Source organism: Amblyraja radiata, chromosome 8, assembly GCF_010909765.2.
Source record: "Amblyraja radiata isolate CabotCenter1 chromosome 8, sAmbRad1.1.pri, whole genome shotgun sequence".
Classification (NCBI taxonomy): Eukaryota; Metazoa; Chordata; class Chondrichthyes; order Rajiformes; family Rajidae; genus Amblyraja; species Amblyraja radiata.
Genome location: NC_045963.1, coordinates 49,770,826 through 49,796,186, shown reverse-complemented (window position 1 = coordinate 49,796,186; position 25,361 = coordinate 49,770,826). Strand labels below are relative to the sequence as shown.

At 40.0% G+C, this 25,361-nt stretch overlaps 1 protein-coding gene across 4 annotated transcripts in view; it reads left to right on the top strand.

Moving 5' to 3' along the window:
• akt3 (AKT serine/threonine kinase 3) overlaps positions 1-25,361 on the top strand; it is a 340,627-nt gene extending 315,266 nt beyond the window's left edge. For 3 of the 4 annotated variants that reach the window (XM_033025852.1, XM_033025851.1, XM_033025853.1), the window contains 4 exons: positions 1,168-1,382; positions 9,029-9,116; positions 19,879-19,981; positions 23,370-25,361. In XM_033025852.1, coding sequence (XP_032881743.1) covers positions 1,168-1,382; positions 9,029-9,116; positions 19,879-19,981; positions 23,370-23,455 — 492 coding nt within the window. In that variant the 3' untranslated portion in view covers positions 23,456-25,361. The remainder of the gene's footprint in view (positions 1-1,167; positions 1,383-9,028; positions 9,117-19,878; positions 19,982-23,369) is intronic. The other variant, XM_033025854.1, reaches the window with a different exon arrangement.

The window sequence follows — 25,361 nt, the reverse complement described above, 5'->3', positions numbered from 1 at the left end:
AAATTGTAATTGTATTTATAGAGTAACTATTTAAACCACTGTCTTTGATCAACATTCCTAGCATAACGCAGAATGTACTGCTTATGCTGCTGGAGGGAAAACCCCATACTGATGCAAGATTGATTTTACAGTTTGCTCTGTGTTATGAAGTCAATTGGTTGATGCATTAGAGTTGGGGGAAATTTATATGTTAGCTTCTTCTAGGTTAAACATATAATTTTTTTTTTGAAATGTAATTGGTTTTCAACAATTCAAGAAAACTATAGATAATATATAGTTAAAAAAATGATGTTCTTTTCTTGATGGCAAATGTTCTCACTCATACGTCAAACATGCAGTATGGATCAAAGCCACAATTACTTTCTACCCATCTTAAAATGATGGTGGAGAAGATGTTGCAGAAGAGGAAATAGATACTATGTGTGCCACAATTGGATGCAGAATCTTTTCACTCCAACATAGATATAGTTTAAACATAAAAACAATTTAAATTGAAGAAATGTGAAACATTTCCTGAGGTGAAATATCATTTGGAGTTCTGGTTTTGTGAAAGAGTGATTACAAATGTGGCAAAACTATTAAAATGATTGTTTTAAAATAAAGTATCAAATCTGAGATTCTCTGCCAATCAGCATCAATTGTCTAGACATGTTGCTGGCAAAGTGACTACTGGCAACTCTGTACTCTGCAAAGCTTTCATTGTTCCTGTGATATCTCTCACTGTCTAAAATGCTGCGTATTTATCAGTCTATATTTTGGCACTATCTAATACTTCCTTCAGTTGGAGCATATGCAGAGTGGTTCAGCTTCAAACACTAGTTTAAATGTACTTTTCAGAGAAAAATGTATGAGAAATGTTTAATTATAAATACTTGATGAGAAAACTGCTGGGCACTTGCTGAGCTCATGAACAGGAAAGTGTCAAAATGTTATATGATAAATGTTCTGATTTATATATAGAACATAATTAAACTTCTGTAAAGATAACTTAAAAAATAAAGGCTAAAATTTAATTTGCACATAAAACATAACATAATTTTATGACCATATGATTTTGACATTTTAACTCCAATTTGCCTGAAGGTTTGTTAATGTTTTGAATAAATTTAAGCCTAATTGAGATGCAATCTTTGGCAAACATGTTCTTTGTTTATTTTCCTTGCATAGGTTTTAGAAGACAATGACTATGGCCGTGCTGTTGACTGGTGGGGACTGGGTGTTGTTATGTATGAAATGATGTGTGGCCGACTACCCTTTTACAACCAGGACCATGAGAAGCTTTTTGAATTGATTTTAATGGAGGACATTAAATTTCCAAGAACCCTATCATCTGATGCAAAATCATTGCTGTCGGGATTACTTATAAAAGATCCAAATAAAAGGTAAATATAATACTTCAAAAACACATTTATAAGAATTATGTTTATTTCATATTATGGTCTGTTTCCCTACTGCTACATATGCTGATTTTTGGCTAAACTTTGGAAGAAGATCATGTCCAGATTGGTTGAAAACATAACAGTTCAGGAGACAAGACAAAAGAGACTGCGGATGCCGGAATCTGGAGCATAAAAATCCGGAGCTGGAAGAAATCAGTGGGTACAGCAGCATCTGTGGATGCAAAAGGAGCAAGTCAACGTTTATCAGAACCGTGAAATGAATGGTTGACCTGAAACTTTCATATTTTTGCTAGGCATATTTAGTTGAAGTTGGGTCAGGAGTGCTTGCAATTAATTTCTCAAAGTCTAAATACACATCTCACTGACAACTTCAAATTAATAACCAATCAGCAGATTCCTGCAGGATTTCTCAAGTGGTGTTAAGCATGATAATCTAGCATGATCTTTGGAAACCACTGCTTAAGTAATCCTCATGTGTGTCTTGGTAATTGTAATTGGTGAGGCCATTTTGAGCGCAGTATATGATGAATAAATTCAGGTTCTGAAAAATATATCTTTGGATTTTTACGTACAATTGTTTTGTACATTAACATTTTGGTGTGTGGTCCTGAGTATTGAAGTTAAGGAGCAGGAGACAATACTTCACATTTACATATTTGAAAATGATCTCCTGAAATGTTCTATAAAAACAGTTGACGTCCCTTAATACGTGTTTATTCTGTTAATAATCTTCATTTAAAGTATTAAACTAAATGTTAAAGTCTGATGTTGATCAAAATCCATGGAACTAACAGCTTTCAATTACAAGTTACAGCTGAGAAGCTAACAGGAAATTTCACATCTGTAATAAAATGTCCATGCAAACATGCATGCTGGTTTTAATATTGCATGTCAATATTAAATGTGGTAAGTTAGTTAATATGCTATGTTTGAAAAGGCAGGAATATTATTCCATGAAATGCACCTTGTCATTCCATTGCTATGGTTGGTATCTGTCTTTAAAACAAACATAATCACAGGTTCAAGTGAATCGGTCAGTAGGAATAATAAAATTTAAAAATTTGTCTCTACCCATTCAATTTGGTATTGAAAGCAACAAAAAAGTTAAAAGGAAAGTTGCTTTGACTTGTATTTAGCTTGATCAGCTGAACGCATTTAGACACCATCTAACTTGAATTTGGACCTAACTTGGATGTACCAACCAAATAATATATTCACATATCTTAGACCATAAGTTCATAAGTCATAGGAGCAGAATTAGGCCATTCAGCCCATTGAGTCTACTCTGTCATTCAGTCATGACTGATCTATTTTTACCTCGCAGCCCCATATGCCTGCCTTCTCCCTGTAACCTTTGATGCCCTTCCTAATCAATCTCCACCTTAAAAATACCCAATGTCTTTGCCTCCACAGCTGTCTGTGATAACAATTCTGAGTCTATGCCCTCTGGTTCTAGACTCTCCGATTACTGCAAACATACTTTCTGTGCCCACTATATCTAAATCTTTCATTATCCCAATATACCCCACCCCCCTTATCTTTCTAAACCCCAGCAATTACAGGCCCAGGCCTTGAAATGCTCCTCGTACGTTAACCCAATCATCCCCAGGATAGATCTCGTAAACCTCCTCGAGACCATCTCCAAAACTAGCCCATCTTTCTTCAGATATAGGGCCTAAAATGGCTCACATTATTCCAAATGTGTCTTCACCAATGCCTCAACGTTACATCCTTGCTTTTATATTCCAGTCCCCTCAAAATGAATGCAAGCATTGCCTTTGCCTTACTTATCACTGACTCAACCTGCAAATTAACCTTTTGGGAATCCTGCATCAGATCTGCCAATTCCCATTTGCAACTCCGATTTCTGAATCCTCGCCCCATTTAGAAAGTATAGTCTATGCCTTTATTCCTTCCAACAATATGCACGATTATACACTTTGCTATGCTGCATCGCATTTGCCACTTCTTTGCCACTTCATTACTCTCCCAACCATTCAAGTAATTCTGCAGACTCCCTGATTCCTCAACACCACCTGCCTCCCCCCACCCACCTATCTTCATATCGTCCGCAAACATGGCCCCAAAGCCATCAATTCCCTCATCCGGATCATTAACATATAATGTGAAAAGTAGTGGAGCCAACACCGACCTCTGCAGAATGCCACTTGTCACCGGCTGCCAACCGGAAAAGGCCACCTTTATTCCCACCCTTTGCTTTCTGCCAGTCAGTCAATTCTCTATCCATGGTAGTACCTTGCCTCTAATACCACGGGCACCTAACTTATTTAGCAGCATCGCGTGTGGCACCTTATCAAAGGCATCCTGAAAATCCAAGCAAACAACATCCACTGACTCCTGTATCTTTCCTGCTTATTACCTCCTTAACAAAACCATGCTGACTTAGGCCTATTTTATGTGCTTCCTAGTACGCCAAAACATTATCCTTAAAAACAAGCTTTCAAATTTTACCAACCACAGAAGTCAGACAAACTGCCTATAATATCTTTACCTTAGTTTAATACCTTTCCTTACATTAGTACACATTATAACTAGTGAAGCATGCTTTACTGTGCTTTAGAGTGTCAGTTGCCCTTAATTTCTTTAGTAGTTATCTCCCATTTCATATTTGAAATTTCTGCATCAACAATTTAGAAAATATATACAATAATTAAAGCATTCATTTGTTTGTGGCATTCAGTTTAGATTAGAAAAGGATGCAAAATACTATTGATTTTAAGTACAATACAGTTGCAGATGTTGTGTCGTTGATTTTGTGTTAATAATTAGATGTGTTGTGGAAACTTCAATGCAAAAGTATTTTTAATATTATTTTGTTTTCTAACCGGAACTTGGTTAGATTTTGATTTTTACCTTGTGTCTCTTTCCTTCTCAATTCTAAAATACAATGACACAACCTTAGCCATATCAACTCAATCACGCCCACTTGCTATTGCTCCTCATAAAATATAATTATAATTTGAGTTTATAGTTTAAACATTCCCATACATTTTTATCATTAAGTCCTCTATATGGATTCATAGAGTCATACAGCATGGATACAGGCCCTTTGGCCCAACTTTCCTATGCCAACCAAGATGCCCCATCTGCACTACCACTTTCCTGCATTTGGCCCATATTCAATGGAATATCCAGTTTTTAATGTATAACATCATGGAAATAACAAAATATATTTCATGATCTGGATTAATAATTACATTAACATTTTAAGTACTAAATGGCCTATCTTTTTGTTTAACCCAACATTAATTCATCCAAATGTAATGCCCAAGAGCTGAAAACTCCTTGACTTACCCCAACCCCTATGTACTATACCCACACCTCTCATTATAATTGGAATGAATAGATGTACTATTACTCCCGATGGTATGTGCAAGTGAGACCAGAAATAGGAAGATAGCACAGTTGAATACTTACCTTGTTGACCATAAAATCAAGTGAGATGTAAAGTGAATGGCTGACCTGAAACCATCAAATTCCTGCTAGGTATATTTATTTGAAATTTGGTCTAAAATACACTCAATTAATTTTCTGGAAAATCTAAATACACTTCTCACTGTAAGGAACTGTTGTAGGAGGATCATTGGGATCTCTTCCAAGATAGGTGGGACCTGTAGTGTCATTGAGCTACACACAGAAAGAGCAAGGAAGCAGGACCTTCAGCCCCATCTGCCCATGCCTAACTGAGCTGATCCCACTTGACTGCACCTGGCCCATATCCCACCAAATCTTTCTTATCCATGTACCTCTCCAAGTGTCATTTAATGTTGTAATTGTACCTATCATTACCAATTCTTATGGAAGCTCATTCCATATATGCACCACCCTTTTGTGTGGAAGAAGTCACCCCTCAGGTTGCTTTTAAATTCTCTCCTCACCCTAAACCTCTGCCCTCCGATATTAGACTTCTTTACCCTGGCGAAAAGACCGTATCTATGCCTCTAATGATTTTGTAAATCTCCAAGGTCACTGCTATGCTCCAGGGAAAAAAGATAAGCCAACAGCTCAAACCTTCCAGACCCAGTAACGTCCTTGTGAACAGTGTTGGTATTTTCATTAAACTATGCATCTGCAACCCTGGGTTTCTGCATTCCCTCGCTTCCCCCCGCACATTCGTCCTCCTACTTGTTCCACTGCTCGCATCCTTGTATCCCTTCGTTATCACCTCTTCCCCAGCCAACAGGTCATCTGTTGCCGACCCTGATTAATCTGGCCTCTTTCTACCTCCAGTTCCTTTCTCTCTACTTTCAGTCTAAAGAAGAGTTCTGACCTGAAATGTCCTTTTCGTCCAGAGATGCCGCCTGACCTGCTGAGTTACTCCAGCACTTTGTGTTCATCTTCGGCATAAACCAGCATCTGCAGTTTAAAATTTAAAATAATGTTCCTTTCTACACATAGAACAGTACATCTTAGGAACAGGTCATTAGACATATAATATCTGTGCTGAACATGATGCCAAATTAAACTAATTACTTTGCACCTGACAATATCCCTCCATTCCCTGCATATTCATGTGCCTATTTAAGAGACTCTTAAACACCGCTATGTATTTGCTTACACCACCAGTGCATTCCAGGAACATACCACTTCTGTTTAAAAAATCTTGCCCCATGTATCCTCATATTTTGCCCTTGTAGTGATTTATTGCTATATTTACTGTTTCTGAGCCTGACAATTAACATAAAAAATAGAATGCATACCTGCTAGGCTTGGAACAATTACGATCGTTGTAAAAGAACCATACGTAAAATTGTCACTCTTGTAATAAGCTTTCGCCTCTTTCCGTCCATCCCAATCTGATAATCACTCTGTACTATTTCGGGTGAGGTCTGTACAAGACAGTTTAGGAATTTAACAAGGAAGAGGAACTTCTGGTGATGAGTTGGAGTTGGAGAATAGCTATTTTCTCTTTATTCTCAACATTGTGCAGGCCATGGAGGCAATTCATAGAAAACATGTGAGACATTGTTCACTCTCCATTAGCAGCCCTGCAGTGTAGTGGACAAATGATATTTGTACAAAATTGTAGTTCAGTTTGAAATTTTAGTCTTGTTAGGTAATATGAATTATTTATATTCAATAGATTCCAGTTATATTCACATACACAAGTTCACACAAGTAGAATTAGGCCATTTGGCCCATCTTGTTTACTCCGCCAATCAATCATGGCTGATCTCTGCCTCCTAATCACATTTTCCTGCCCTCCCCATAACCCTTGACACCCGTTCTAATCAAGAATTTGTGTATCTCTGCCTTAAAAATATCCACTGACTTGGCCTCCACAGCCCTCTGTGGCAATGAGTTCCCCAGATTAAGGTCATAAAGACATAAGGAATAGGAGTAGAATTAAGCCATTCGGCCCGTCAAGTCTACTCCGCCATTCAATCATGGCTGATCTATCTTTTCCTCCTAACCCCATTCGCTTGCCTTCTCCCCATAATCTCTGACAATTAAATACTAATCAAGAATCTATCTCTGCCTTAAAATATCTACTGACTTGGCCTCCGCAACCTTCTGTGGCAAAGAATTCCACAGATTCACCACCCTCTGAATAAAGAAGTTTCTCCTCATCTCCTTCCTAAAAGAATGTCCTTTAACTACCCTCTGACTAAAGAAGTTCCTCCTCACCTCCTTTCTAAAAGAGCGCCCTTTAATTTTGAGGCTATGACCTCTGGTCCGAGACTCTCCCACCAGTGGAAACATCCTTTCCACATCCACTCTATGCCGTTCATTATTCTGTAAGTTTCAATGAGGTCCCCCCTCAAACTTCTAAACTCCAGCGAGCACAGGCCCAGTGCTGTCAAACGCACATCATATGCTGACCCACTCATCCCTGGAATTGTTATTGTGACAACAAATACTTAATTTCTTACAATAGAGCTACAGTGCCCTCCATAATGTTTGGGACAAAGACACGTCATTTATTTATTTGCCTCTGTACTTCACAATTTGAGATTTGTAATAGAAAAAAATCACATGTGGTTAAAGTGCACATTGTCAGATTTTATTAAAAGCCATTTTATACATTTTGGTTTCACCATGTAGAAATTACAGCTGTGTTTATACATAGTCTCCCCACTTCAGGGCACCATAATGTTTGGGACACATGGCTTCACAGGCGTTTGTAATTGCTCAGGTGTGTTTAATTGCCTCCTTTATGCAGTTGTAAGAGAGCTCTCAGCACCTAGTCTTTCCTTCAGTCTTTTCATCACCTCTGGAAACTTTTATTGCTGTTTATCAACATGAGGAGCAAAGTTGTGCCAATGAAAGTCAAATAAGCCATTATGAGACTGAGAAACAAGAATAAAACTGTTAGAGCCATCAGCCAAACCTTAGGCTTACCAAAATCAACTGTTTGGAACATCATTAAGAAGAAAGAGAGCACCGATGAGCTTACTAATCGCAAAGGGACTGACAGGCCAAGGAAGACCTCCACAGCTGATGACAGAAGAATTCTCTCTATGATAAAGAAAACCCCCAAACACCTGTCTGACAGATCAGAAACACTCTTCAGGAGTCAGGTGTGGATTTGTCAATGACCACTGTCCTCAGAAGACTTCATGAACAGAAATACAGAGGCTACACTGCAAGATGCAAACCACTGGTTCGCTGCAAAAATAGGATGGCCAGGTTACAGTTTGCCAAGAAGTACAAAGAGCAACCACAGTTCTGGAAAAAGTTCTTGTGGACTGTTGAGACGAAGATTAACTTATATCAGAGTGATGGCAAGAGCAAAGTATGCAGGAGAGAAGGAACTGCCCAAGATCCAAAGCATACCACCTCATCTGTGAAACACGGTGGTGGGGGTGTTATGGCCTGGGGATGTATGGCTGCTAAAGATACTGGCTCACTTATCTTCATTGATGATACAACTGCACAACTGCTGATGGTATTTGAATTCTGAAGTGTATAGTTAGTGTTAAGTGTATAATCTGCTAGTTCAAACAAATGCCTCAAAACTCATTGGCCGGCAGTTCATTCTACAGCAAGACAATGGTCACAAACATACTGCTAAAGCAACAAATGAGTTTTTCAAAGCTAAAAAATTGTTAATTTTTGAGTGGCCAAGTCAATCACTTGATTAGAACCTAATTGAACATGCCTTTTATATGCTGAAGAGAAAACTGAAGGGGACTAGCCCTCAAAACAAGCATAAGCTAAAGATTGTTGCAATACAGGCCTGACAGAGCATCACCAGAGAAGACACCCAGCAACTGGTGATGTCCATGAATCACAGACTTCAAGCAATCATTGCATGCAAAGGATATGCAACAAAATACTAAACATGACTACTTTCATTTACATGACATTGTTGTGTCCCAAACATTAAATGGGGGGGGGGGGGGGGGGCACGGTGTATAAACACTGCTGTAATTTCTACATGGTGAAACCAAAATGTATAAAAATGGCCTTTATTAAAATCTGACAATGTGCATTTTAACCACATGTGATTTTGTTCTATTACAAGTCTCAAATTGAGGAGTACAGAGGCAAATAAATAAATGAAGGGTCTTTGTCCCAAACATTATGGAGGGCACTGTAGTTCGAAGTCAAGGAGAATTGATTTGTGCTGCATAGGCACTGTTGAATTTTCTTTTTACCATCAGGCTTGGTGGAGGTCCAGATGATGCAAAAGACATCATGCAGCACAGTTTTTTCAGTGGAGTCAACTGGCAAGATGTTTATGACAAGAAGGTTTGTGTACTTCATTCATGTTTGTTTTTATTATAGTTCTTCATGGTCAAACAGATAGTGGTTATACTAATCAATGTTGGGGGAAGAATCAAAATCTCTAGCTGTAATATTTGTGAATTTAAAATTTTAAATGTTGTTTATCAGGAAAAATTGTGACTGTTAATTTATGTTCCTCCTTCTGCATTTAGTGAATTACTCCACTGGTTCTGGCAAAGGTAACATTAGGTTGAACTTGAAACCTTTCAGCTGCATACCAGAAAATTGCATTTTCCTAATGTGTACATAATGCTAATCGACTTAAATGCACAGTGATTTCATAATTATCTGATTTGCATTTTAGGGTGGTATTTCTCTAATTCAGGTTGATTCTAATTGCTGGCATTTTCATTTAGAATTTTTTTTTAATGGATATTGTCAATTGAGAAGAATATGAATCAAATTCAACATAGATTTTGATTGTAGGGTTTACTACTGAAATTCTTTGAAGGTTCACAACTGGTCCAGGTAGTCGATACACATTAAACCAAACTTTAAATGCCAAAAATATATTAGCCTTAGTTTAGGCAGCAAATCTAAGCAGATATGAGGACACCTCCTCACACCTACCCCTTGACCATGACATCACTAACGAACACCAGGCTACCATCTCCCAAACCATAACTAATATTATCGTCCCCAACGATCTCTCCTCCATCTTTCCCAAAATCTACAAGCAAAACTGTCCTGGAAGACCAATTGTTTCTTCCTGCTCACGCCCCTCCAAACAGCTCAATTATATCTTTCCCCACTTATCCAGTTCCTTCGACCTACATCTATGACACCCCAACTGCTCTTCACCACTTCAACAACTTCCAATTCTTAGACCCCATTTCCGCATCTTTACCATGGATGTCCAGTCCCTTTAAACCTCCAGTTCTTATCAGGAAGACCTCAGAGACCTCCGGTACTTCCTTGCACAGAAACCCAATCAGCACATCCTCAACCAACACCCTCCTCTACCTGGCAAAGCATGCCGTCACCCTTAACAACTTCGCTTTTGACTCCTCTCACTTTCTTCAAGTCAAAGTTTTGCCGTGAGCACTCGAGGGACCCATCTAAACCTGTCTTTTTGTTGGTTATGTTGAACACTACTTGTTCAAAACTTACTTTGGCAACATTCGGCAACTCTTTTTCTGCTATACCAATGACTGCATTGAGTGGCCTGTGCAGAACTCGTTGATTTCATCAACTTTAGTCCGAACTTCCACCCAGCCCTCAAATTCACTTGGATTATCTCTGACATCTCTAACCCTTTCTCAATCTCTCTGTCTCCATCACAGGTGACAAACCAACCATCTACTGTGGACCCTCCACTTCCTACAGCTACTTTGACTACACCTCCTGCCATTCTCTCTCTTGAGAGAACATCATCCCCTATTCTCAATTTCTCCAAGTCCACGGCTAGAAGAGGCTATCCACTCTAGTACATCCTGGTGGCTTTCTACTCAGGATGTACTCAGCCTTCAGTAAACGTAGCTTCTCCCCTGCTTTTGTGAATGGAGCCCTCACTCCTGTTTCTTCTGTGTCACATAGATCTACTCTCATTCCCCCTCCTCCCAGACAGAACAAAGATAGTTCTCCTGGTACTCACCTTTCACCCCATCAGCCTCCATATCCAACACATCATCCGCTGCCATTTCTACCACCTTCAACGTGATATCATCACCAGTCACATCCTTCCAACCCCACTGCATTATGTAAACACCACTCTCTCTGCATCAGCTTAGTTTGATCCCTTCCCACCCAACCCACCCCTTCCCAGGCATTTTCCCTGCAACCGTAGGTGATGTAACACCTATCCTCTCACCTCCTCTCACACTTCTTTCCAAATGAGCTAGAGGTTCATGTACACCTCTTCCAACCTCATCCATTACCATCATGCTCATGATGTGGCCTTCACATTGGCAAGACCAAGTGTAGACTGTTTCGCCAAGCACTTGTTCTCTGTCTGCCAAGGGCTGCTGAATCTCTCAGTGCAAACCATTTCAACTCCTTATTCTAAAATGGATTACATTCATTTTTTTTAAATCATCAATTTACACACAATACCCCATAATAAAAAAGTGAAAACCGATGTTTAGAAATGTTTGCAAAGTAATTAAAAATAAATAACTGAAATATCAAATTTACATAAGTATTCAGACCCTTTACTCAGTACTTGTTGAGGCACCTTTGGCAGCGATTACATCCTCAAGTCTTCTTGGGTATGACGCTACAAGTTTGGCACACCTGTACTTGGGTAATTTCTACCAGTCTTCTCTGCAAATCCTCTTAAGCTCTCAGGTTGGAAGGGGAGCGTCAATGCACAGCTATTTTCAGGTCACTCCAGAGATGTTCAATCGGGTTCAAGTCCGGGCTCTGGCTGGGCCACTCAAGCGCATTCACAGACTTGTCACGAAGCCACTCCTGCGTTGTCTTGGCTGTGTGATTAGTTGTCCTGTTAGAAGGTGAACCTCCACCCTGGTCTGAGGTCCAGAACTCTCTGGAGCAGGTTTTCATCAAGGATCTCTAGGTACTTTGCTCTGTTCATCTTTCCCTCGATCCTGACTAGTCTCCCAGTTCCTGCCGCTGAAAAACATCCCCTCAGCATGCTTCACCGTAAGTATGGTATTGGCCAGGTGATGAGCGGTGCCTGGTTTCCTCCAGACGTGATGCTTACCATTCAGGCCAGAATGACGGAGTCCACTGTGCTCTTAGGGACCTGCAATGCTGCAGAAATTGTTTTATACCCTTCCCCAGATCTGTGTCTCGACACAATCCTGTCTCGGAGATCTACGGACTTCGTCTTCATGGCTTGGTTTTTGCTCTGACATGTACTGTCAACTGTGGGACCTTATATAGACAGGTGTGTGCCTTTCCAAATCATGTCCAATCAATTTACCACTGGTGGACTCTAATCAAGTTGTAGAAACATCTCAAGGATAATCAATGGAAACAGGATGAACCTAAACTCAATTTTGAGTGGGATAGCAAAGGGTCTGAATACCTATGTGATATTTCAGTTATTTATTATTAATTAGTTTGCAAAAATTTCTAAACACCTGTTTTCGCTTCTTCATTCTGGGGTATTGCGTGTAGATTGATGATAAAAAAAAATGAATTTAATCCATTTTAAATAAGGCTGTAACGTAACAAAATGTGGAAAAAGTGAAGGGGTCTGAATACTTTCTGAATGCAGTGCAGGCCAGTGCAGTTGATGTGATTTACATGACCTTCGGTAAGGCATTGACAAAATCCCACACGGAAGGCTGGTCCAAAAGGTTGGTCATGGGATTCAAGGCAAATTAATCCAAAATTGGATTGTTAATAGGAGATGGAGAGTGACGGCAATGGATTGTTTTGTGATTGGAAGCCTATGACCAGTGATGTATTACTGGGAATGGTAGTGTTCATTATATTGCTTAACAAATTGGTCATTAATGTAGGAGACATGCCGGTCCTGAACTTTATGATCAACTGATCTTTAAACGACTCCCACATGTCAAGGTATGAACGTGCCCAATAACAAATTTGCAGATGACACAAAGCTGGGTGGCAGTGTGAACTGTGAGGAGGATGCAGGGTGACTTGGACAAGTTGGGTGAGTGGGCAAATGCATGGCAGATGCAGTTTAATGTGGATAAATGTGATGTTATCCACTTTGGTGGCAAAAACATAAAGGCAGATTATTATCTGAATAGTGTCAAGTTGAGAAAAGGGGAGGTACAACGAGATCTGGGGGATCCTTGTTCATCAGTCACAAAGTAAGCATGCAGGTACAGCAGGCAGTGAAGAAAGCGAATGTCGTGTTGGCCTTCATAACAAGAGGAGTTGAGTATAGGAGCAAATAGGTCCTTCTGCAGTTGTACAGGGCCCTAGTGAGACCACACCTGGAGTATTGTGTGCAGTTTTGGTCTCCAAATTTGAGGAAGGACATTCTTGCTATTGAGGGAGTGCAGCGTAGGTTCGCGAGGTTAATTCCCGGGATGGCGGGACTGTCATATATTGATAGAATGGAGCAGCTGGGCTTGTATACTCTGGAATTTAGAAGAATGAGAGGGTATCTTATTGAAATTGATTATTAAGGGTTTGGACAGGCTAGAGGCAGGAAACATGTTCCCGATGTTGGGGTGTCCAGAACCAGGGGCCACAGTTTAAATATAATGGGTAAGCCATTTAGAACGGAGATGAGGAAAAACTTTTTCACACAGAGGGTTGTGAATCTGTGGAATTCTCTGCCTCAGAAGGCAGTGGAGGCCAATTCTCTGGATGTTTTCAAGAGACAGAAAGAGCTCTTAAAGATAGCTGTGTCAGGGGATATGGGGAGAAGGCAGGAACGGGGTACTGATTGTGGATGATCAGCATGATCTCAGTGAATGGCGGCGCTGGCTCGAAGGGCCGAATGCACCTATTGTCTATTGTAAAATCTATTGTATTGCTATATATCTGTCTAGGTCAGAGAGATTTATCTACCTTCATATGCCTTATGTCCAGCGCCTCCTCGACTGTAATAAGGACTATTCTCAAGACCTCTCCATCAACTGTCCCAAGTTCCCCAGTGTTCAATTCCTTCACCACTGTAAAAACAGAGGAGAAATATTCATTCAGGACATTGTCCCTCTCCTGTGGCTGCACACAGAGGTCACCACTTTGGTTTCTGAGGACTCCTATTCTCTCTCTAGTTACCCTCTTTCCCTTATTTCTAACTCTTCTGTACAACTCAACAGGACCATGGTTCCCATGCTCTCTTTAAAATTAGTGGATTCACTGGGAAAGTTATTATAATACTATGATCTTTTCTAATGTAAATTTAGACTATTATTAGAATAACATCCTATAGTCCAGAAAATGTGCTAGTCCTTCACCACCGTAGTCTAAAATCTGTCACATTATCAATTTCTCTCCATCGTCAGTGTTTATCAAATTCTAGTAAACTCAAAAAAATGTTACAATGCAGGAAGAGATCACTTGACTATAGGCAGTGTCCTACTAGAACAATTCTGTCAATTTATTTTTATATCCCATATCCCTGCAAATTATTTTCTCGTGTGCCTATCCATTTCTTTTTTTGAAATCCTTGATTGATTCTGTTTCTTCCATCCCTATAGGCAGTACGTTTCAGATCCAACCTGCTCTATTTTTGGTGGAAAGGGATGAGTGAGCCAGGGAGTTGCGGAAGAAGTGGTCTCTATGGAGATGCTCTTCCTTTCCCACCTAACCTGTCTCCTCCCCTGATCTTTGTACCTGCAAGCGTAGGTTCATCTGTCCCATATCCCTCTACCCTTTCTACCTGTGGTGCCACTTTTAACGAGCTATGTACCTGCACTCCTGGATCCCTCTGCTCAACATCACTCCCCAGAGCCCTACCTTCTCTCCATATTTGACACAGTTTTGTCTTCTTTTCACTTCTAGCCTTTGTCACTACTCCACTAATCTTCTAATGTAAGTGACAAAAAATTCACCTATCACTTGCTAGCCTTTGCCCCACCCCCATCTGTTTTTGTTTTGTGCAGGCAACTATTTCAGTCAGACTTCTGAACCATTCACTGTTTTTATATCTCCTTTCTGGAGGTGCTGCCCTGTACTCTTGCTCTTAACATTGCAATTTAGTTTTTTTTTGCACCACTACACCTTTGACGAAAATGCTGATCATCAAATCCAAGAAGCGCGGTGGAGTAGAAGCCCCAGTCTGTGTCTGGTGCTGGCGTGGGGATGGTAGAGAGCTTCACGTTTCTAGGTACAAATCTAACCGACACTTAACTGCCTTGGTCAAACCACATAGGTGCTACAGCTAAGAAAAGTACACTAGCCCACTACTTCCTCAAAAGTCTAAGGAAATTTGATATATCTCTAATGACTCATCAATTTCTATAGATATGCTATAGAAAGCATTCAATCTGGATGCATTCAGCAGCTGTTCTGCCCAAGGGATTGGACAGGCTATATGCAGGAAGATTGTTCCCGATGTTAGGGAAGTCCAGGACAAGGGGTCACAGCTTAAGGATAGAGGGGAAATCCTTTAGAACCGAGATGAGAAGAACATTTTTCACGCAGAGAGTGGTGAATCTCTGGAACTCTTTGCCACAGAAGGTAGTTGAGGCCAGTTCATTGGCTATATTTAAGAGGGAGGTAGATGTGGCCCTTGTGGCTAAAGGGATCAGGGGGTATGGAGAGAAGGCAGGTACGGGATACTGAGTTGGATGATCAGCCATGATCATATTGAATGGCGGTGCAGGCTCGAAGGGCCGAATGGCCTACTCCTGCACCTATTTTCTATGTTTCTAAACCGCATGAAACTACAGACTTGTGAAAGCCCAGTCCAACACACAAACCAGCCTTTCTCCCCCACCCCTGCAGACTCCATCTATACCTCACACTGCCTCAGGAAAGATGACATAAAGATAAAAAAGCTTGAAAGCACATTTTAAGAGATCCAAGAACAGCTTATTCCCTATTGTTATCAGACTTTTGGATGAATCCCGATCTTTCAAACTACCTTGTTGCAGCCATTTAATTTATTTTTAAATCTGCACTTTCTCGTTCTACCACTATGTTCTGTACTCTGTTTATTTTCTCTTTTGCACTACCTGATAGAAACATAGAAACATAGAAAGTAGGTGCGAGAGTAGACCACCAGGTCCGTCGAGCCCGCACCGCCATTCGCTCATGGCTGAACACTAAACAGACACACTTACCCACAAACAGTAGACACAAGACACAGAACACAAGACACTACCCTCCCCTTTATACCGCTATCACCCCTCTCCACCCCAAGAACCTCGTGATCTCCTGGGGGAGGCAAAGTATTGTGTAACTTCCCTGGATAGCATGCAAAACAAAGTTTTACACTGTATCTCGGTCCATGTGACAATAATAACCATAAACCATAAACCATACATCAGTTTGCACTGCATTCTTTGTTCAATTTTTCATTTTTGCACTCATTGTACTTATTGTTGTATTTATCATTGCAATGCATGGTGCTTATGCTTTGAGCTTCATGAGAACAAGGAATTTCATTGTACCCTGGAGTATGTGACAATAAACTTATCTGAATCTACATTTAAACTGTGTCAAATTATCCTGCTTCGTAATCTTCGTAAAATCCTAACCAATGCTATTCTAATTTTATCTACATAATCACATTAATCTTGTACATTTATTCAGGAGTTTGAAATCTTCTTTGGTGAGTGCAGTGATATTCAGAGATTAATGTGAAATACTTTGTTATACACTTTGATACACTGGTTGGTTGCGGCGCCTAACGGCAGCGGCTCGACTACAGTCGTCCGTCTTTTTTATATTTTTGTCTTGTTAAATGTATGTTTTGAGCTTAGTTTTTATTATTTTTTAGCTGTGTAGATGTGGGGGGTGGAGGGGGGGATGTGGGGGAAACCGTTTAATCTCTTCCCTGTACGGGGACCTGACTTTTTCCCTGTCGGGTCTCCGGTGTCGTTGGGCCTAACATCGAGGAGCCGGCAGCGGCCTCCGGCCGGGACCAACCTGAGGGCTTCAGTCGCGGAGCCTGCGGACCTGACAACGCAAAGCTGGCTGACTTCAGAGCGGGGAGAGCTGTGGTGGCGTGTGACTGCGACCCGACTTTGGAGCTTCGGAAGCTCCGGCTGCAGGCCCTGTGGACAGGAACATCGGGAGCTCCAGGTCCCTGGGGGGAGACCGCTTTTCGGAGCTCCCGCAACGGCAACTTCTCCCGCTGGAATCGCGGGGTTGAAAGGACACGGAGTGTGGCCTAACATCGCCCGGTGCGGGTTAGTGGCCACGGGGACTTCCCATCGTCACCGGGGGCTCTAACATCGGATCCCCAGTTCGCCTAGACGCTGCAGTTGGACTGCTGGACCGCTGGTTGGTCTGCTTGATCCGCGGGGTTTAAAGGACACGGAGCTGGGGCCTAACATCACCCAACGTGGCTAAATGGCCACAGGACTTACCATCCTACCAAGCGGGGGGCTTTAACATCGGAGCCCCAGTTCGCCTCGACGCTGCAGTTGGTGAAGAATAAAGGGAAGAGATAAGACTTTGCCTTCCATCACCAAAAAGGGGTCTAAGAGTAAACCTAGCAATTATAGACCTGTTAGTTTGACGTCAGTGGTGGGCAAATTAATGGAAAGGATACATAGAGATAATATATATAAGCATCTGGATAAACAGGGTCTGATTAGGAACAGTCAACATGGATTTGTGCCTGGAAGGTCATGTTTGACTAATCTTCTTGAATATTTTGAAGAGGTTACTCAGGAAATTGATGAGGGTAAAGCAGTGGATGTTGTATATATGGACTTCAGTAAGGCCTTTGACAAGGTTCCTCACGGAAGGTTGGTTAAGAAGGTTCAATTGTTGGGTATTAATGGTGGAGTAGCAAGATGGATTCAACAGTGGCTGAATGGGAGATGCCAGAGAGTAATGGTGGATGGTTGTTTGTCAGGTTGGAGGCCAGTGACTAGTGGGGTGCCACAGGGATCTGTGTTGGGTCCACTGTTGTTTGTCATGTACATCAATGATCTGGATGATGGTGTGGTAAATTGGATTAGTAAGTATGCAGATGATACTAAGATAGGTGGGGTTGTGGATAATGAAGTAGTTTTTCAAAGTCTACAGAGAGATTTATGCCAGTTGGAAGAGTGGGCTGAAAGATGGCAGATGGAGTTTAATGCTGATAAGTGTGAGGTGCTACATCTTGGCAGGACAAATCAAAATAGGACGTACATGGTAAATAGTAGGGAATTGAAGAATGCAGGTGAACAGAGGGATCTGGGAATAACTGTGCACAGTTCCCTGAAAGTGGAATCTCATGTAGATAGGGTGGTAAAGAAAGCTTTTGGTGTGCTGGCCTTTATAAATCAGAGCATTGAGTATAGAAGGTACACAAAATTGCTGGAGGAACTCAGCGGGTGCAGCAGCATCTATGGAGCGAAGGAAATAGGCGACGTTTCGGGCCGAAACCCTTCTTCACACTCAGATTGAGTATAGAAGTTGGGATGTAATGTTAAAATTGTACAAGGCATTGGTGAGGCCAATTCTGGAGTATGGTGTACAATTTTGGTCGCCTAATTATAGGAAGGATGTCAACAAAATAGAGAGAGTACAGAGGAGATTTACTAGAATGTTGCCTGGGTTTCAGCAACTAAGTTACAGAGAAAGGTTGAACAAGTTAGGGCTTTATTCTTTGGAGCGCAGAAGGTTAAGGGGGGACTTGATAGAGGTCTTTAAAATGATGAGAGGGATAGACAGAGTTGACGTGGATAAGCTTTTCCCACTGAGAGTAGGGAAGATTCAAACAAGGGGACATGACTTGAGAATTAAGGGCAGAAGTTTAGGGGTAACATGAGGGGGAACTTCTTTACTCAGAGAGTGGTGGCTGTGTGGAATGAGCTTCCAGTGAAGGTGGTGGAGGCAGGTTCGTTTTTATCATTTAAAAATAAATTGGATAGTTATATGGACGGGAAAGGAATGGAGGGTTATGGTCTGAGCGCAGGTATATGGGACTAGGGGAGAATACGTGTTCGGCTCGGACTAGAAGGGTCGAGATGGCCTGTTTCCGTGCTGTAATTGTTATATGGTTATATGGTTATCACAGTGATGGATGTTTATGTAAACTGTGTTAAGTGTGGGTCTTGGGTTTTTTTGTAATGTAAAAAACTGTAGTAAATGTAATTTCGTTCAAACCTAGGTTTAAATGACAATAAATAGCATTCCATTCCATTCCATATATGTATAATTGTGTAAACACTACTATGCTCCCTTTACACTCATGACAGTTTGACCAAACTCAGCTCTAATTCCATCTACATGTTTCCAGATGACATCACTGTGGTGGTCCGAATCTCAAATAACGATGAGGCGAAATACAGGAAAGAGATAGAAAACTTAGTGACATGGTGTCAGGACAACAACTTCTTCCTCAATGTCAGCGAGACAAAGGAGCTTGTTATTGACATCAGGAAGCATGATGAAGTACATGCTCCAATTAGCATCGATGGTGCGGATGTGGAAATGTTTGAGAGCTTCATGTTCATTGGCACTAATATTACCAACGATCTGTCGTGGACCAACCATGTTGATGTGGCAGCCAAGAAGGCACACCAACGCCTCTACTTCCTGAGGGAAATGAGGACATTTGGCATATCTCCAGCAACATAAACTTCTACAGATGCACAATAGGAAGCAATCACAGCTTGGTTTGGGAATAGCTCTGCCCAAGACCGCAAGAAATTACAGAAAGTTGTGGATATAGCCGAGTCCATCACACAGACCAGTCTTCCTAGATATTGCGTTCACACTGCCTCAGAAAAGCAAAGATGTCCCACTCCGGTCATTCCTCCTGCTCCCGTGCGGCAGAAGGTACAGAAGCTTGAAACCGTCTACCACCACTCATTAACAGCCTCTTCCCTTCTGTTACCAGGTTTCCGAATAGAGCTCGGGCGCTATTCAATTCACCTCTATCCCATTCAGGATATTGCACTTTGTCTTTGGAACTAATGTGCGACAATGCTGAGAACTATATTCTGTATTTGTATCTTCCCCTTTGTTCTATCTATTGTACTTGAGTTTGAACTGATTGTATCTATGTATGATATATCTGATCTGTTTGAATAGCATTCAAACCAAAACTATTTACTATACCTGTGGCAATAATAAACCTAAACCTATCTACATATCATAGCTTTTAGCTCAGTCAATTGCTATTCGTATTTGCTGGTTTTAAAGAATATTATTTGCTTTTTTACAGCTTTTACCTCCTTTCAAGCCTCAAGTTTCATCTGAGACAGATACAAGATATTTTGATGAAGAGTTCACTGCTCAGACTATTACAATAACTCCTCCTGAAAAATGTAAGTAGAAATCCATAGTAAGGTAGTGCTAGGTTCCTATATGTGTGTAGCAGTACGTTTCAATGGGCAATATTGGTATTAGGTTGCCAAGTAGTTCTCGTATTCCTCTTTTAGCTTTAGGCTTTAAGCTGGAAGTTATTAGATCTTTGTTTTAATAAAATATAAAACAGTACAGCACAGAAGCAGCCTATACAGCCCTCATTGTCTGCTGAATATGATGCCAAGACCAACTCTTATTTGCCTGTACATAATCCATTAACCTCCATGAACAAGTACATGGATATGAAAGGTTTAGAAGGATATGGGTCAAGCATGGGCAAATGAGACTAACTTGGATAGGACATTTTGCCCACACGAACGAGTTGAGCTGAAGGGCCTGTTGTCGTACTGTGTGACTCATGACTCTGCATTTAGAATATAAAACATGGAACTGTACAGCACAGAAACAGGCCCTCGGTCCACAATATCAGTTGAATATGATGCCAAGAATCCTTATCTGTCTGCACGTAATCCATATCCTTCCATTCCCTGCATATCCATGTGCCTATCCAAAAGTCTTTTAAAAGCCACTATCATATCTGCCTCCACCACCACCACCCTAGCAATGCATTCCGGGCACTCACCAGTCAGTAAAATAAAGACTAGATAGGGGAAAAGGATATTTAAATATCAGACCCTCAGACCTGGTATAATATTCATGACCTACTGGGCTGAGATCCTTGTTACCCAGATGCTTCTGAGTCGTGGACTATCTATGTGAGATACATCAGAACATTGGAAGGATGTCATTAGCAGACAGGGGCCGAGGTCTGCATTGGTATTAATGGCATGGGTAAGAAGTGCAATGGGGTCTGTAAAGGAAATTTAGGAGTTTAGGTAGAAAATTGAAAACCAGGAACTCCAGGGTTGTTTTCTCAGGATTACTCTCTGTGCCACTTGCTAGTGAGCATGAAAATAAGAAGATGACACAGATGTGGCTAATGAGCTGGTGGAGGGCTTCTGGTTTTTAGATTATTGAGATTTCTTCTGTAACTTATGGTGTGACTTATACAAGAAGGGCAGGTTGCAGCTAAAACATGGGGGGGGGGGGGGGGAGCAATATCCATGAGAGTAGGCTTATTAGTGCTTCTCAGGAGGGTTTAAACTAGTGAGGCAAGGGGTTGGGACCTAGAATTACAGTGCAGCAGGAAGAGAGGCTGATTCACTTGTTGAAAAAGGACTTGCAAGTCCAGTCGAAGAGTAGGAAATAATCAGGAAACGACGCATGAGAAGGCCTATTAGTTAACTGCATTTTTATTAAATGCAGACCCTCATACTTAAGACGAATGAGTGGATTAGCACATAGGATTATGATATTGTTGCAATCACAAAAACTTGGATGATGAAAGGGTAGGACTCGATGATCTAGGGAATGGAAGGTTCAGGCAGGACAGGGTGCAAAAGAGAGTGCATTGCACTGCTGATCGGGGAGAGAGCAATGGCAGTACTTAGGGAGAGTATCATAGAGGTATTGGTCAATGAGGGTAAATAAGTAGAACTTGAGGATAAGATAGGAGAGGTCCCTTTGTGTTCTAGGCCCCAATAGTCAGAAGGATTTAGCAGAAGAGATAGGATATAAAAGCAATAGGGTTGAAGTAGTAGGGGATTTTAACGTTCCTAATATTAATTGGGATTGCTATAATGCAAGGGGCTTATATAGGGAGAAATACATAAAATACATTAGAGGGTTTTCTAAAGCAGTGTGGAGAAAGTCCTACTGGGTAGGTGACTATGCTTAACCTAATCCTAGGGAATGAGGAGGAGAGGTGATTGAAGTATCTGTGGAGGAACCATTTGAGAATGGTGACCGTAAAAAATAATTAAGTTGGTCCTCAGTTTTGGACCTAGAGTGGGGAAAGGAGGATTTTCATATTGTGAGACAGGACCTAGGAGTGATAGTTTAGGAGATACTGCTAAGGAGGAAACGATATCTAATATGTACTGTAGGAGACATTTTTATTTTAAACCATTACTTGTCAGGACAGTCTTTTGCTTCAATTCTGCTGATATAATTTATTTCATCTCATCTCAGCAAGATAAATCTGTGTTATGCTAATGATTCTACATTGTGCGTTCATCTCCTGTTATTTTTGGTCGGGCAATATTCAGACAATTTATTTTGTTGTAGTATTGATGTTGATTGTTTAGTTCCTAAAAAATGTCTGAAGAAGCAGTTTAAAAAAAGAGGAAAGGAAATTTCAAATTGATGCAGCATCTCCAAACACTGGATTTCATTTCCTGCAAGCCTATTCCTGTACCATAAGGAACTATACCTCCTGCTGACTCAGCACAATAAAATTATGCATCAGGCAACAGCTGAATGAAAACATATGTGCAACGATGACAAGATAACCGCTATTACTCAAATTCAACATTAGAAGCAGGTCCATTTTTATTACAATTATCGGTTCTTTGCATGAGGTTGAAGTAATCCCAAGGACTTCAAAAGGGTTACAGAATATATTGTCCCCCTTCTGCAGTGAATGGAATTTAGAAAAAGATAAAACTCGACTGAATGTGAATTTGTCATTACAAGTAGAGAGATTACCTTCAGATATTGTCGTGTGCTTTATTTACAGGTAATCCCTCCCATTTTAAAGAGCACTATGCAACTCGTACAATAACTTTGTAAGAGTAATTTCACTGATAACATTCAAACTTTTGATAGCAAGCATTGAATACAGTAATAATGTTGAGTTTGCAACAGGAGAGGTTTTATCATTACCATTACCTCAGCTTTCTTTGAATGCAAAATGCAGACTACCTCGATTAATGCATGTTGATTTCTTATTACAATTTGTGAATATTGTGAATATTGTGAATGATATAAATGAAAACATGCTAAATTTCGGATGTTGCAAAATGAAAGTTGGTTTAAAATGTCTCAATTAAAAATCTGCATATATCAACTTCTGTTTTATTTTTGTTACAGTTATTAGAACCTTAAAAAATGTCTCTACATTGCAATTATGGGCCAGGTTTCATATTAGCGGTAATAATCCACACAATGTTCTATTTTCTGCCTTGGCAAATTGGATGTAAATTGGCAAACATAATAAAAACTTTTCATTAATGAAAGCTTGATTCCTTATATTTCTGGTATTATAGTTCAGTAAGTATGTCCTCAACCCAACATAATTGGTATTGATCATTATAATATAACCTAGTAAATATATTTGTTAATTGAAGCTTGTTCGCATAATATTTATTCCCTGTGGATAAAGAGAGCAGAATTTTCCTAAATAATTTAATTTCAATCGTTTTTTTAAGGCTATGGGATGTGAAGTTTGTAAGGTAATTTAAGCATCATGGCGTATTTAAAGTAAATGCCTTTTAATTGTTTTTATAGATGATGAGGATGGTATGGACTGCATGGACAATGAAAGGCGACCACATTTCCCCCAGTTCTCATATTCTGCCAGTGGAAGAGAATAGGACCATATTTGTTTTTCTGCTGCTCAGCTGTTGTCATGGTGTACCACTGGAAATCATTCCTGAACAATTTAAGAGTTTGAGCTATACTTGATTTCAGAGTCAGGGCATCTTCAGGAATCATTTCAAGTTGAATGTTTTCTGCATGAATCTAAATGTCAGTCTGAAGATTCAAGCTGTTACCTCCTACTATTTTGACATAATTGTCCTGCAAAGAGTATTTTTAAACAAATGAAGTCCTAATAGGATGTATTGTACATGATGCAGTATTAATGCATTTCAGACTCCAAATGGAACAGTTTTAATGGGGCTGAAGAAGACGTTAGGCAAAAGTTCACAATTATGGAAAAATTAAATTCAAGCATTTGATGCTATTTATGTACCTTATGTTGTATTAATTTCTGTTGTTCATAACAAGCATTTGTTTGTGACATATGGCAAGTATGCAAGGTTTTTGTTAGACATATCACTGACAAAAGAAGTTGGTATCATTTATAACTGGCTAATAGTGGGAATTTGTGAGGGTTTTCTCAGTTGCCAGGACACAATCCCTGTCAATGTTGTTAATGTTTGTACCAACCCATTGTAACATAGCTTGACGTAGTCAATCCAACAGACTTGTTCTAGATATATCAAGTGCAATCACTGATTTTGTTTTTTTACAACATTGATGGATGGATACTTTGCACCTCTGCCTGTACATGTTTTATGGTGGCTGAAGAATGTAGATAGGCATAATGTTCAGATTTATGCTTTTCACCAAATTTATTAGATAGATTAGTTTCTCCCAGCCTCAGTTGGCAAACTGCAATATTTGCCTATAGACTTTTTGTGGACTAGCAGTTTTTTTTCCCGTGTTAATTTTGAATTATACACATTGAATATACACGTAGTATTTATTTTTAGTAGTAATTGTTTGTTTGTGTCAAATAAGTTGCATCATCATCAGTAAACAGTTATTACTGGAAGTTTAAATATGATGGTGGTCGACCAACTTAACAGTGCTAGCCTGTTTTGGATTTTTTGTACTATTTTTTTACAAACTCTATCGGTAAGAAGGTGTATACTTTGCTGAGTGTACAGGTTTTCAAATGTTTACTTTGCAAAGTCTAGATCATCAAGAATTCAGTTTGTAACAATCTTTCCAGATTGAGTATGCCCTCTTGTACTGCAGCCATCTTTGGACAACAGGCTATTCCTGTTTGATTGTGAAAATTCCATAGCTTTGCTTTAACACTAATCCATTTACTGTCACATTCCTGTGGCATTTTGAATCTAAATGCTTTTATGACTATAACATATGTATTCACCGAATTTGCAGCATCGCGAGGTTTACCACTTCTTGTTGAAGCCATGCATTACTACTACAGTATATAGGCAAGGTGACAAGGTGGGGTCCATTAATAATTGCAGGGTCTATATACTACACCTCAATGTACACACTTTGCTGCTACTATTTGTACTGTCTAAAACAGAACTTCCTGTATCTGCTATCTAGTGTATTACAGATGAGCATGAAAAAAATGTAAAGTATTTATTTTAAATCCTTAAACTTGTCATTAATTTTGCCTCTGTGTAGTGTAGGTTTGTGAAAGTTCTTGACCTTGCTAGTTCTATCATTAAATTCATAAAGATCTAGTCATATGGTTAAGGATTGTAAGCAGAAGGGACTAAGAACCTTAGTGAACTGTATTACTGTCTGTAAAACTTAACTGTTTATTTCCTGAAGTATATGACCCACAAGGATGTGAAAAACTGCAATGAAATGTTTTTGTACACTGTACATCCTTAGTATTTTTACACATAAATGTATATGATAGGGATGCACATTATTTTCCTTCTTACAGACTGCTTAAATAAAGTACTGCATCAATCCACTCTTGGGTTATGTAGTCCAACTACTTACTAA